The sequence below is a fragment of the Micropterus dolomieu genome, linkage group LG21, assembly GCF_021292245.1.
Source record: "Micropterus dolomieu isolate WLL.071019.BEF.003 ecotype Adirondacks linkage group LG21, ASM2129224v1, whole genome shotgun sequence".
Classification (NCBI taxonomy): domain Eukaryota; kingdom Metazoa; phylum Chordata; class Actinopteri; order Centrarchiformes; family Centrarchidae; genus Micropterus; species Micropterus dolomieu.
Genome location: NC_060170.1, coordinates 17,298,030 through 17,311,607, shown reverse-complemented (window position 1 = coordinate 17,311,607; position 13,578 = coordinate 17,298,030). Strand labels below are relative to the sequence as shown.

At 41.6% G+C, this 13,578-nt stretch overlaps 1 protein-coding gene across 1 annotated transcript in view; it reads right to left on the bottom strand.

The window, feature by feature from the left end:
• mapkapk5 (MAPK activated protein kinase 5) overlaps positions 1-13,240 on the bottom strand; it is a 19,022-nt gene extending 5,782 nt beyond the window's left edge. The window contains exons 1-13 of the mRNA XM_046034770.1: positions 12,277-13,240; positions 10,128-10,201; positions 6,480-6,555; positions 4,789-4,886; positions 4,560-4,668; positions 4,058-4,147; positions 3,526-3,621; positions 3,318-3,398; positions 2,979-3,166; positions 2,567-2,687; positions 2,318-2,448; positions 1,402-1,517; positions 826-930 (exon numbers count right to left, since the gene is read on the bottom strand). Of these exons, the coding sequence (XP_045890726.1) occupies positions 826-930; positions 1,402-1,517; positions 2,318-2,448; positions 2,567-2,687; positions 2,979-3,166; positions 3,318-3,398; positions 3,526-3,621; positions 4,058-4,147; positions 4,560-4,668; positions 4,789-4,886; positions 6,480-6,555; positions 10,128-10,201; positions 12,277-12,312 (1,321 nt within the window). The 5' untranslated portion in view covers positions 12,313-13,240. The remainder of the gene's footprint in view (positions 1-825; positions 931-1,401; positions 1,518-2,317; positions 2,449-2,566; positions 2,688-2,978; positions 3,167-3,317; positions 3,399-3,525; positions 3,622-4,057; positions 4,148-4,559; positions 4,669-4,788; positions 4,887-6,479; positions 6,556-10,127; positions 10,202-12,276) is intronic.
• Positions 13,241-13,578: the final 338 nt, after the last annotated feature.

The window sequence follows — 13,578 nt, the reverse complement described above, 5'->3', positions numbered from 1 at the left end:
TCAGTCCTCTGAAAACTGAAAAATAATAATCAGGTTGTACAGTATGTGTACAGGACAGAGCTGTACACCAGTTTAGTCTAAGCTTGTACCAGATATTCTCAACCCTTGACTAGTAGGTTAGTCAGTCCTGACATATAGCCGATAAATAATATTACTTTGTTTCTAATTTAGCTAACGTTACATAAATAAATAAATATTTTTAGCGCCTTTCAAAGGACCCAATGACCCTTTACACATAGTTACCGTGACAGAACAGCAAAAAGTCATTCAGGAGTGAATGCCTTGGTAAAGAGCTGGGTTTTTAGTAGATTTGTGAAAGTGTCCAGACAGGGAGCATTTCGGACCTCTGTGGGGATGAGTTCCAGAGGGTGGAGGCTGTGACGCTGAAGGCTCTGTCCCTAATGTCCGGAGTCTGGTGTGGGGGACAGAGAGCAGGCCTTGTACAGGGGAGATGTTAGCTGGCGCCAACAACCTTCACTTTTCCAGCCGTTCCAGACTTACATTAACTTTGGTGCGAGTTAAAATAATTACTTGATATTAATGATTGTGTGACATTTTGGGGTGGTTATTCATTCCACAACGGTGGCGAATACAGGGGAACACCGGTCTCTCTGTTGTGTGCGCTCCACAGACGGTCCGGACGCTGCACTCCCGCGGGTTCTGCCTTTTGCGTTCCGTCAACATTGCGTTATCAATTAACATTTAAATAACCGATTTTTAGACATTTGTTAATGGATTCATAATCTTCCACGTCCGCATCGCGATGCATCTAAGAATCAATTATTTTTCCCACCCCTAATAGATGATGATTAAAATGGTACTGACCGTCCCAGCTGAGCCCCTGCAGGCCGTCTCTCAGCAGTTTACAGTCTCTGTTGAACCTCCAGGCTTCATACATCACCTCGTTCAGCTTCTCATCCTCGTTCTCTCCTGCACAAACAAATATTCACTTCAAGAAGCTACTCTCTCTCTGAGACGTAGTTTGCACAAATTCACAGTCATGCCTCACATAAGCTATAATATATTCAGCTCATATAGCAATGTTTATTTATTATACCTGTTAAACCATAGGTGACTATCGCCTAATAAACAGAACATTATTAATAGTTGATCATCTATGTCCTGTGCACACTGACAGTTTCTTTGTTTTGTTTTCATCTCCAACTGGCAAAATTCTTCTTAGTTGAGTGGAGGGAAAACACATTTTTGACTTCATCAAGTCAACATAGATACGCTGTCTGTGATGAACTGCATTCCAGCCAATTAGAACGGTATATAATGTTATGCAATATATACATTAGTATATATACAGTACAGTAGTTATTTCTTCAGTAAAATGCTGGTTGCTGTTTTTAGTCTACTTAGTTTAAACGTCTTTAATATCAGTGTGGGTTTACTGACCAGCTTGTGGTAGTATACACTGTGCAATGACATCTCGTAATTTTTCCAGCGCTACGTTGGAGTCTTCCCCTCCGTTCTCTGGGTCATGAATGAAGAAACTGTCACTGGGCTTGGGGCTGCAACATGGACACAAAAACACATTTCAGACCAAACTTTGAGATTTTATCGAGGACCCCTAAAATATATCATTACAACGACTACGTGGACAGTCCAAGACTCAATTAGGAGAATAGTATATTAAGAGAATGAGGTTTTAGTTTAGATTTAGCACTGAGTTATAGAGCCCGACTGATATAGGATTGTGGAGCCGATATAAATTTTGATATTTAAGGATTTCCGACGTATATCAGCCGATGTTCTTTTTTTCCTCTTCTATTCAGAATCACATAATATAAACACAGATTATCCCTAACATTTGATATGTGTAGTAATGAGACATCACCAAGATAACATGACATAATGCAGATAACAAGTAAACAAGTTTATTTTTAAACACTTGTGGTGGATGTGTGTTGCCAACAGGGGAGTTGCAGAGTGCCCTCAGGTGGCCAAACTATGCAACAACAACACTCATGACATGGTCTCCATTTCTTCTTAATTAATCGACTGTTATTCACACCAATACTAATATATCTGCAGTTATTAACACTAAATACTGATTTATCTCCAATCAGCTCATATCCACCGATAATATTAGCATGCCGATTTATCGGTTGGGCTCCACCGAGTTATACAGTAGGGCAGAGAGAAACATCAGTAAAACATTCTCACCTCATTGTGATAGTGTCCCTTAATGTACTGCACTTTTACCTTACTGTGCAATGTATCTATACTTCAAATACAGAAAGAAATGATTTTGTATTCCTAAACTTTAGGAGAAAAGTTGACACAAAAACATCAACAAAAGCAAACATACCCTAGTAGTTTCCGCTTCCTGAGGATTGGGTTGTTGACAGAGTTTAGGGGCTTCAGGCTGACGTTCAGATCCTGAATTCTCATGTTGGCCAACTGCTCTGCATGGGCCTGCTGGATACCTGCGACTACCGCCTGGAAGATAATAAGTACTATGACTAACTTTCAACAGTGGCGTCTGCTGAAAATTCATTCAGGAACAGCATGATCATTCAACATTAGCGCAACACAAGACCTTTAACTTCCCACTCACCTTGTCCATCATCATCTGGGCGGAGGGAAGCACGTTGTCGAGGGCCTCAGTGCAGTTGAGCCACGGGTGGGCCAATACTCCTTCAATAGTCAGCCTCTCCTCTGGCTTCACCTTCAGCAGCCTGCAGGGAGGGGATGAGGAGGGTAGGGAGAAAAAATGATTAGACAGAAAAAGGATGAATGAAGAAATGATCAAAAGGATGGTTGGAATGAGAGTGGGGAAGTAAGAGAAAAGGAGGAAGGAAATGTGGGGAAAGGCAAGGCAAGTCAGCATAATAGGGACAATAACAAACAACATATGGGAAGCAGGCGTATAGCAGTTTTTTAAATTTGTTTTGGATATTTAAAAGGGCAACAACAAAACAACAACCAAGCCAAATATAAAGAGACGGGAATCCAAGAAAAAGACTTACTTGCGTACAATGTCCTTAGCCATCTCAGAGATCTGGCTCCACTCATCTTCGGGGAAGTCAAAGCTGCCCGTCATGATCTTCTTCCTCATGTCCTTCGGGATGGTGCGACTGTGGTGCTTGGAGTAGAACGGAGGATAGCCACACAGCATCACGTAGATGATCACACCGAGAGACCACAAGTCACAGCTCTGAAGAATGACAGAGAAGGCAAAACGTTTATTTAAAAATACTTTCAGCAGTGATATTTGTAAGAAACCTAGCACAGTACATTTAATTAATTAAGGAACAATCCTCGCATGGCAGGCCTAAAAGCTTAAGTGGAACAGGTTTGGGTCTGACCTTATTATAGGTATAAGGAGTGGGTGAGGTAGGTATAATCCCAGACTTTTCCTTCTGGTGTCGTCTTTGAGCCTCAAGTACCTAACAGAAATAACAGCAGGAGGAAAACATCATGGGCATTTGCTTCCGCTTTCTATATTGCTGCAAACCTGTGTGTGTGTTTACATTTACCACATATTTTTGGATGAATTGTGTGTTCGCTATTCACCTGAGGTGCTACGTAGTAGGGAGTGAATTGAGGGGTCATCAAGTCTCCTTGATCAATTTTGGCAAAGCCAAAGTCACACAACTTCACGGGTGCATCCTGTGGAAAAGACACAATCATTCAGTGAGCAGCATGAACATGGAACGAGAACAGAAACATAATTTAGCAGCTTCCTGTGCAAAAACAAATCTCAGTTTGCTCATGTCTCAGTGGCTTGAGTTTCCATTGACAAAATGTGTTTAAAAGGAACACATTCAGGTTTTAGGGAGATCATAGAAGCTTATGGGTAGACTTCTTGTCTAGCAGCAAATGTAGATTGGATATTTCCAAATCCTTTCCAATATTTTGGCCATTTTCTGCAAAATCTCTGCCAGTAAAGCGCTGGTTCCAGCCTAAAAGTAAATATACTGCATGTTGTGTGCTTAATTAGTGCAAAAGTATCAGCAGAGGCATCAGTAGAGGTACACTTGTAAAATTGCAGTATTTATGCCTCCACCTATTCTCAGCGCAATGCAATGCAACGTCAGCCTCTTACCAGAGAGTTATCCTTGAAGAGCAGGTTCTCTGGCTTCAGGTCACGATGTGCAATATTTAGGGAGTGACAATGTTCCAAGGCTTGACTGATCTAAAAGGGGGAGAGACATCAGACTAAGACACCACTCTCTCTCTCTCTGTGTGTGTGTGTGTGTGTGTGTGTGTGTGTGTGTGTGTGTGTGTGTGTGTGTGTGTTAAAGCAGCCTTTAAACACAATTAATTTGAGCTGGTGTGTGTTGCTTCTTTTGACCATGTGTCTCACTGTCCAACTGCCTCATGAGCTGCTTTATCCAAGCGGGCGGGCTGCTAATGACATGGGGAGGCTGCGAGATACGCTGTTACACACAGAGGAAAAGTGTTTCACACACGCGCAGTTAGACTACAACCGGACAAAGACTGACTGACCGGAATTAAATATCGAGATAAATAACATTCAGAGAACAAGCAGTCTGTGCTGACTCCTTGCATGCTGAAGAGGTGTGTGTTTGTGTATGTGTCTTCACCTGTTTTGTGACCTGGCTGGCCATCTTTTCAGTAAAGTGCCTGTGCTGACTGATTCTGTGGAACAGCTCGCCACCCTCCATCATCTCCATAACAATCAGGAGCCTCGCTCTGTAAAAAAAGGAGGTAAAGATGGTCAGAGGAAACAGCAAAAAGAGAGGAGATGAGGTACAGTTAAAAACAGAAATGGATTTTATACAAACAAAGTCACACACACCCCCCGCTCTTTACCTCGGACTGGACTCGTGTGGGAACTGGACACTATTGGCGTAAACCTCCAGGATTTGCACTATGTTTGGGTGGTTGGCACACATCATATGGAGACGCACCTGCATTGAAGAGAATAAAAAAACACTGTTTACAGTAATTCACTTCAATATCAACCTTTTTTCACAGATGACATTTTGAAAAATAAATAATAAAATGAATGATGGCTGAATTCCATTTAGCTGCTACAGTTTCAAGGTCCCAGTATTGTGTGTCCTCGCTCACTGTCACAGCTTACTGGGGCATTTTGTTAATGTTATTAGTAAAAAGGCCTATTCTACCTAAATGTACTTTTTATCCTGCTTTATTTATCATTCATTCATATATATATATATATATATATATATATATATATATATATATATGACGAATACTGCCATAAAAAAGTCCTGCTCAATGATTTGCGACATTGCCCACAATGGCTTAATAAAACTACAAGACATACTGAACTGATCCCTCAGAAACTATAGGACGAAATCTAATACATTTCTACAGTTTCACTGTATATTGTAATCACCATCACCAAACCCTGACACAATGTCTACACATCCCGTACAGCAAAAGCAGCCTGTAGTGGAACAGCAGTTTCATTCCTCCGTCTGTGTCTGCACAGGATGCGTTCAGGCACATTTAATTTAATGTAGGTCAACCATGTTTTGGCAGTGCTCGGAAGCCAAAACACCATCACCGTACTTACGTATTTAAGATGAAAGAAAACAGACATAAAATACGTAAAACACAAGTCGTTGCGCAACCTCTGCAGACAACTGTATGTACCTACATAACTGCTAGTAACACTTTATTGGTTCCTGTAGAATTGAAAGTCTTGTTTACTATTCTTTTTCCTTCATCATATTAACAGAAAAGGTCAGAGGAGTGTGTGTGTGTGTGTGTGTGTGTGTGTGAGATGATAACTCAGGTGGTTTCATACAGGAGTTGTGACAGAAGAACGCAACAAAAATATGTGACCTTTATTGTGTCCTGTTTGTCCTTATAAACTGTTAAACAGTAGAACAGGTTCTATGTTATTCTATGTCACCTTATATCACATTCTATGTGATATAAGGAGGCTTCTTCCGACTACTCGCAATGATGCAAATTAATATGCAGCGTCAGACTATGCAAGAAGCAATTTGTAAGGCCGATAAAGAAAGTGTTTCCTTTATAAACCAAATATGTAAACTGAACTCATCATTACCGTGCACAAACACACACTCTCATATATCTCAAAAGGTACAACCTCATTTAAAAATATGACAAAAGTGCTAGAAGGAGATGATGTTTAGTGGTAATAATCTGTGTGTATTTGCTCGTCAGTGACAGCTTTCACAGTTCAGCAGCGAGCGCTTGTGTGAAGCAAGTCTGTGTTGCTTGTTTTGACAACATGTCTCACTGCTCAACTGCTGAATAAGCGGCTTGATCAAAACAGAAGGCTGCTAATGACAGGGAGAGACTGCTAGACATACTGTTCACCACAGGATGACAATGTTATGGACAAAGAGACAAACAGACAGAAGAAGCACAGGAGACAGAGTGATGAGAAAAGAAAACCAGGAGTTAATTAAGACTGATAACAGGCAGAACAAAGCATATTGATACAGCCGAAGACAACATTAACAGACATTAATCACAAACACGGCAATGCGTCCTCTGACCTCGTTTCTTGCCTTGGGGCGATCAATGAGGATCTTTAGGGCCAGGCGTTCCTGAGATGACTTCTTCACACAAACTCTAAACAAGAAAACAAGAGTCAACAAACATCTCAATCAACTTGACAACCCCCAACCTGTGTCACAGGTGTGACCATGCAAATAATCAGTGAGGCAGTTTCTGTAGTGGCAGGGAGTTTCTTATTTTCAGTAGCTCTGTTTATCATCGATGTTGGGCTTATCTGAGTCATGAGTACTAAACTCTTGTCTGCAAAATGTAATCAGTGTCTGTGCATAAAACACAAAGTCAAGCATTTTGCCACCACTCATGTTTGTATGATAAAGAAACATTTCCATTATGAACTCGTCAATTTTGTTTTGTAGCCCAAAACCACAAATATCCACACAGTCTCCACAAATATAAAACCGGGTAGGGTGACTGCTGATGATGCCATGAGGTCACTGGCCCAGTGTTTGAACCGTATGAGGGAACCCAAGGGTGGGGGGCCCCCACTGGGGGCACCCTGGCATGGGAGAAGTCCGGTTGCTGGATGTGCGAGGGACGCCTGTGTGTGCTTCCCGGAAGGGAAGGCAGTGTGATGAAGTACCTTCACTACGGTTGAGAATGCACCTGAACTGCCAGACCAACGAGTCTGGCTCTTACCTTCATCAAAAAATTGCAGCTTCTGTGATTCGGATATTGCTGTTGGCCATATTGCTATGTTTTGATTAACTGAGCAGCTCTAGCTCACACTAATTAAGTATTCAAACTAGAGACAGACAGTGTTTTTATCGTGGCATCATTCCATCAAATGAAAATATGTTAGTTTATACATATTTCCACAAAATTCGGCCACATATATTTGTTATTTATTATATTTCTGTGGGTTTTAACTAAATCAGTCGATATTAGCTTATTACGGTAAATATTAGTATCAGTGTACAGGTCAGTAAATAAGGATTAAGACATTGCAGTACAGAAACAGTGTCATGGCCATTATATAATCTGACAGAAAAACAGAGAGCACTGACAAGTAGATTTTTCAACTGTGAACGCTCTGCTTAGTATGCATCTTGATCCGTTCTTACAGTTCTTATAAATTCTTATAGTTGGTGTCTGGCTGCATAACATGACTCGTTTTGTCGTTCATTTCTCCATTTTATTTAATTCAATTTTAGCTTTATTGTCAATTTCTATGTGCGTTAATATGGTTCTATTGGTGTTATACAGCTGCACCCTTCTTAAAGCTTAGAAAAGAAGTGTTGCTAGAATTAGGAACAGTATTTCGTCAACATTACAGTTTGTTATGGGAAAGATGTTCATCTTTGTGATGAGAGTAATACCAAAGACAGCCATCTGAGTCAGTAATATTTTTTTCCATATCATATTCAAGGTTGCAAGAAAATTGGCATTCGGTTTTCTTCAAACTGCATTTAGGATTGCAGCAAAAAACAGTTCAGATATGGACTATGGGGATATACATTTTCTGAAAAGTCCATCAACTCCTTTCTCCTTCTTCTAAGCAGCAATGACTCAAATATTCACTTTAAACAGCAACCTCTGGCCCTTGAACTCAGATTACACTATTAAAGCATTACTGCAAGAAACATTCTGCTTCGGGCAAAGTTCATTTCGCTGGAAAGCAATACCCACCTAATGAATCACAGAGTTAGGGAGAGGGGGGCTGGTACAGTGAAAGACATGAACTTGTTATGAGACAGAAAGAGGTTAGCGGGGGGGGGGGGGGGGGGGGGGGGGGGTGCGTAGGTGAATCAAAAAAAAGATTTGCATTAGGCAAAACTCTCCATGACTCAGAGTGAAAATATGGGATAAGTGAGTGAGTCCAGCATGAATCACAGAGTTTAAGAGTTTGTTTTCATGGACAGCTGACTTCTCAATATTCTTGTCACTTGAGGCCAAAACTACACAAGTTAGGAAATAACAGGTTGCTCTTCGCTGATCCATGATAGCATCCAAGTGCAGAATGGGCAGGAGCAGTCAGTGACACACACTGATAAATTACAGCGTGTGTCTACCTGGAATCAAGAGGGCAGTCAGACTTGCACAGAAGAAACTGCACATAGCATAAACAGACTCAAAGCTGTTTGAGCAGCCACTGTCTCCCCATAATGTTTTGGAGTAAGGGAATAAATCTAAGCTGGGGCGGACGAGGGCTTGGGTCAACATTTTGAGATTGGGAGAATGCTAATGCACAGACAGTTTATAAATGGAGGAAAATAATGCAGTCATTATTGGCCAATATCTGAGTCACATCTCTTGCTCGTTAATAACAGCCATAAGTCCTGCTTGTAAGGCTGATGACAACTTCAATCTGTCCTTTGGATTCACCCCATGACTTAAAAGTAGTTTCTCAATGGGTTAAACGTAAAAAGGCTCGCTGCTTCTTGTTAATATCTCAGAAATGTGTGCTTTCCTGTGACGTTACTGTCGGTGTGTTAGAGTGGAAAAGATTAGAGAGAAAAATGCAGAGGGGGGTGCACAAATTAAGAAAAGTGCTGAGTTTTATCATTGATCCTTCATGCATCCACCAGCATCCACTGCTCGATCTGAGTGCAGAAAAGAGGCTTTCTCAAAATAGGGTTAGTTGCAGTGCACAAAAAGGTTTCACATATATCATGTGGACTAAAACCTTCCAAAGCCAAGGAATTAGATATAATACACTTTTCCAAATGTTTACATGTACGCATTTGCACAAGAAGACTTTCAAAAACAGGCTTAGATACTTCCACTCAGGAGTCTGAGGGTTTTGGGTTTGATTCAAGACCAGGACGCTGCAGTTACATGGTCTGGGACAAATGAGCCACCACAACAAAAACGGTACGGGTGCCAAAATCTCCATATTAAGCCTCTAGTTGTGACGGTGTTACAAACCAGTCTGTTCTCTGCATCTGGCCCTTTCACATTCTCAATGTGTCATGGATAAAGTCAAACTGTGCTGATGAAATGGTGCCACAGTGAAAGTGACACATGTAGGAAGGGGTTTTTGGCAGCAGTCACAAAGTTTGTCCATTCGACAGCCCAGTTAGCAAATAACCTGCTCTGAAATCACACTTGAATCCAGCAGTCAGGGAAGCCAAAAAGCACAGCTGCAACCACATCTCCTGCACTCTGCAGAAGCATTCACAATAGCAGTGCATGACTAAACTGTGTAATAAAATCGATATTCATCCCCCTCTTTAATCCTATCATGGGATTTTAGAATTTTTTGAATACACTGGTCAGATCTAAACAAAACTAGGAAGCAATCTGACTTGACCCCGGCTCTGCTCTCACAGCCAGGCTTAACCAAGCATGTCAGATTTCTCCCAGTATGATTTCTGCAATCCTAAACAATGCCAGTCAAAAATGGTGACTGATATGATCACTCATTTTCGTGGACACCAACAAGACAATATTACAGGTAAAAACAGACGCCATGATGATGTATCCTGGTTATGCAATTCTACATGTCCCGAGTTTTGTCTATGCCATCCTGCCCCAGAAACAGAAATTCAACATCGATCTGATGCAGCACAATCACAGTTAAATCAGTAGGAAAAAAAAATAAAAAATCATATGTAATATTATTATATTTAGAGAATGGAGAAAGACCATGGAGAAAAGTACTTCTTAACGCACTTTCCCTCACTCACCTGACAGGTCCACTGATGCCGGCCCCCAACTTCTGCGTCCAGTTAATGTTGTACTCGTCTAGAATGGATGTCTCCTGTCGGGAAGAGAAACCGCACCAAACAATACATCAGATGTTTGAACAGAAGAAATGTATGTATGTATGGTTTTCAAACCTAGGGTTACATTTCCCTTTACTTTTCACAGTTATGAGTATAGTCTATGTCATGATAAACTATACTGATAAAGAAAAATATTCTGTGCAAGAAAGACCACCCACCCAATCATTGTCAGTACAGAATATCAACTGAAAATGAATTTTAATCTAAACTCATTCAAAAAAGTTTGGGTACTGTGTAAAGAGTGCTGTGCAGTTTTACCCTTTGTCTTAGCACCGGGTTGTGTAATAGCTCTCTTATCCATTATCACCTGTCTAGTTCCATGATAGTGTTAATCCTTAACACCGATTATTCTTGAAGAAAGCCAGCTTGGTGTGCTATAAAACACATACGTCTAGGTAAGGATTATAAAAGAAGGATTGGACGCTATCCAGGAACGAGGGAAGCACTGGTTGTCAACAACCAGTCAACAATATTGAGATGGAGCACTCGTACTGGATTTGAATATTTTTTTGGTTTGTCAATATTTCTAACTTTGTGCTGTATTTAAAGGATTGTTAAGCGATACATCCTCTGCCTGTACTTTAAGCTACAAAAACCCAAACTTAGGATCAGAAATTACTAATAGCCCTTTTCCTCCTACCCTGCCACTGCCAAAAGGTACCATAATGTCTCCTCTCTACCACTGCCCTGGCCAGTTCAATCTGATATGTGTACACAAAGAGACTGATGATAATCTAGACTCATGATATTAATATTATTACCACTCGCCCTCTTTCAAAAAGGAGTTTGTCCTTGCCACTGTCGCCAAGTGCTTGCTTGATATCTTTGAAGGATCTGACTGCGCTAGGCCCATATTTGGCAGCCCTGGATAATAGCCAAAGCTGGTTACCCGTCGGCTGATAATACAAACCAACCACGTGCACCATCAATAGATCAGGAGAAACGTATTTAATACAAGGTACAATGCAACTTTTCATTCCAGCAGAGCAGAAGTTAGCAGTGAAGCACAACAGGTTACTATGATGACTTCTTGGTTTAGAGCGTGCCAGGGTCTTGATACCAGAGAGCCGGGGTTAAGTCCATAATTAGCTAGCTAACCCACTAATCTTTCTTTATGATAAGGGCCCCAGTGGACACACAGTGTAAGTTCCAGGTTCTCAGTGGTGTCCCCCCCCACACCCCCCAATGTCAACCCAGCATTAGGTACATTCTGACCCAACTGTGGAAGCATGGGCCAGGGCCACTTGAGATCACATTTTACTGCTGTCATAGATGCCTGGGCAGTGACACATCGAGCGGAGCAGGCCAGGAACAATTCCCAGAGCCAGGGTGTATGGAAATGTTGCGCTTTAATCACCATAACTATGTTAGATAGAGCCAAGCTCGACACTACTGTTTATCATGGGTACAGCTTTTCATAACACCTTTTAAATGATTCACATTTCCACTATTTGCAAGCTACACAAAAAACTCTTTTATCGTCAAGGAGTGTCATGGGTTACACCAATCTATGACTTGACTCTATGAGCTTTTAGTGCAGTCTTCATTAGACTCATTGGGCCACTAAAATAATATAACAATAATAATAATAATTTGTCATTTAGCTGACGCTTTTTATCCAAAGCCACATACAATTACTATATATGTCAGCGGATGCACGCCTTTGGAGCAACTAGGCGTTAAGCGACTTGCTCGGTGACACATTGGTGGATGTCACAGTGGGAATAGAAACCCAGGTTTCACACACAAAGGCATGTGTCTAATCCAATGGGTCATCGCCACCTGGTATCATGTTGACAGACGTAACATTGAAAATAATATATGTATAAAACAAATGAAGCGAGTAAAGTGGCATCCGGCTGTCACTCAGCAATAATCTACGATCCCGAGACTAACAGAACACTTGAACCACCAATGTTTGTTGTTGCAGCTTCACTTATTTAATTCAGACTTCATTAAATCAAGCAGAATGTGATTATCACAGAAGTGAAAACTAATGCAAGCAATGTCTATTTGCATGAGGATTCACATTTGACTTTGTTAAAATTACCTTGATAAACTTGTCTGCGTTGTTGTCCTCCGACATGGTGCTCTGCTCCGGACAGATGAAGTCTGCCTCGCCAATCTCAAGACAGTTGACAGTGGAAACAGTGTTTTTCTCTGACCTTTACAGAGTTTAGCTCTTGCAACCCTGGGCTGCACCAAGGCTTCTTATATTACTACTGGAGGCAGTACAAGGCCATTAGGGCTAAATGATATTCGGCCACCGATAAGCCAAAGCCGAGTTTCGTTCACTTGGAGACCTAAAGCCCACCAACCGGTACGATGTAACGTTAGATCAGGCCAGCTCGGCTCACAACCTCGGGGTCCGACTCGCTCTTCAAGTCGTCCTGAATTCACTGTAGTGACCATGTAGAGTGCCAAACTCCAAGCAAGGCGACCAGAAAATCCGAAGTCCGGTGTGGACTAGCCCACCACTTTTGGAGGGGCAGTGAGCATGGGACAAGAAGTGTATTTTTAGCCAGCGCAATGCGAAGACACTGGGGACCGGCTGTACAGCTGCTAGCTCGCTCACTAGCAAGTAAGATGGTGCCACTCCATCCCACGGCCAGGGGGGATGATTACACAACAAAAGGCAACCGTGAAGGATAGAGACGCTATCTGTAAATCACAGATACTATCATCGATGAGCGGCCGAGCTGATCTGACACAACGAGCACACCGTGTTCCCGAGAAGCACAGCAGCCTATTATGTCGTCGAGCCGCCGAGCCTGCTAACGCGCTAGCGAGTTACCTCAGGTGGCAAGTTCGTTTTCCTGCTCTGCTCAAGGCCACAGGTGTTAACATTATTCCGTAAGACAGCGTAATAAAAATCTGCGCCCGTTCGTAACAACAACGCCGCTACCTCTGTGATGGAACCGGCTAAAGAAGTGTGTTTTCAGAGGTGACCAAGGAGACACACGCATCTCTGGACTATTTTGCTAATCCCATAGCTTCTCGTCAGTGGGGATACACAGCCCGTCGGCACTACGCAATAGCAGCCTGTTCAGGACGCCTGATTAAAACCATCGACATGTTTACTAACTTTCAACGATATATGGATGGATGTGTGTTGGTTTTCTGTCAGAACATATGCGTTTTGATACGTATTGATCGTGTCTTGGTCAGAACATTTTAAACTGAATGTTTTAAATGACATGATATAATGAGGTTGAAATGGCCAGACTGTGATAGGTCTTTAAAAGGTCCCAGTTTTTTAAAACTAAACTTTATTAAAAACTTGCTTTATGTACAAACAATAAGGCAAACATTTTGAAATGCAGACACAAATTATAATGCGTCTAAAAAACAA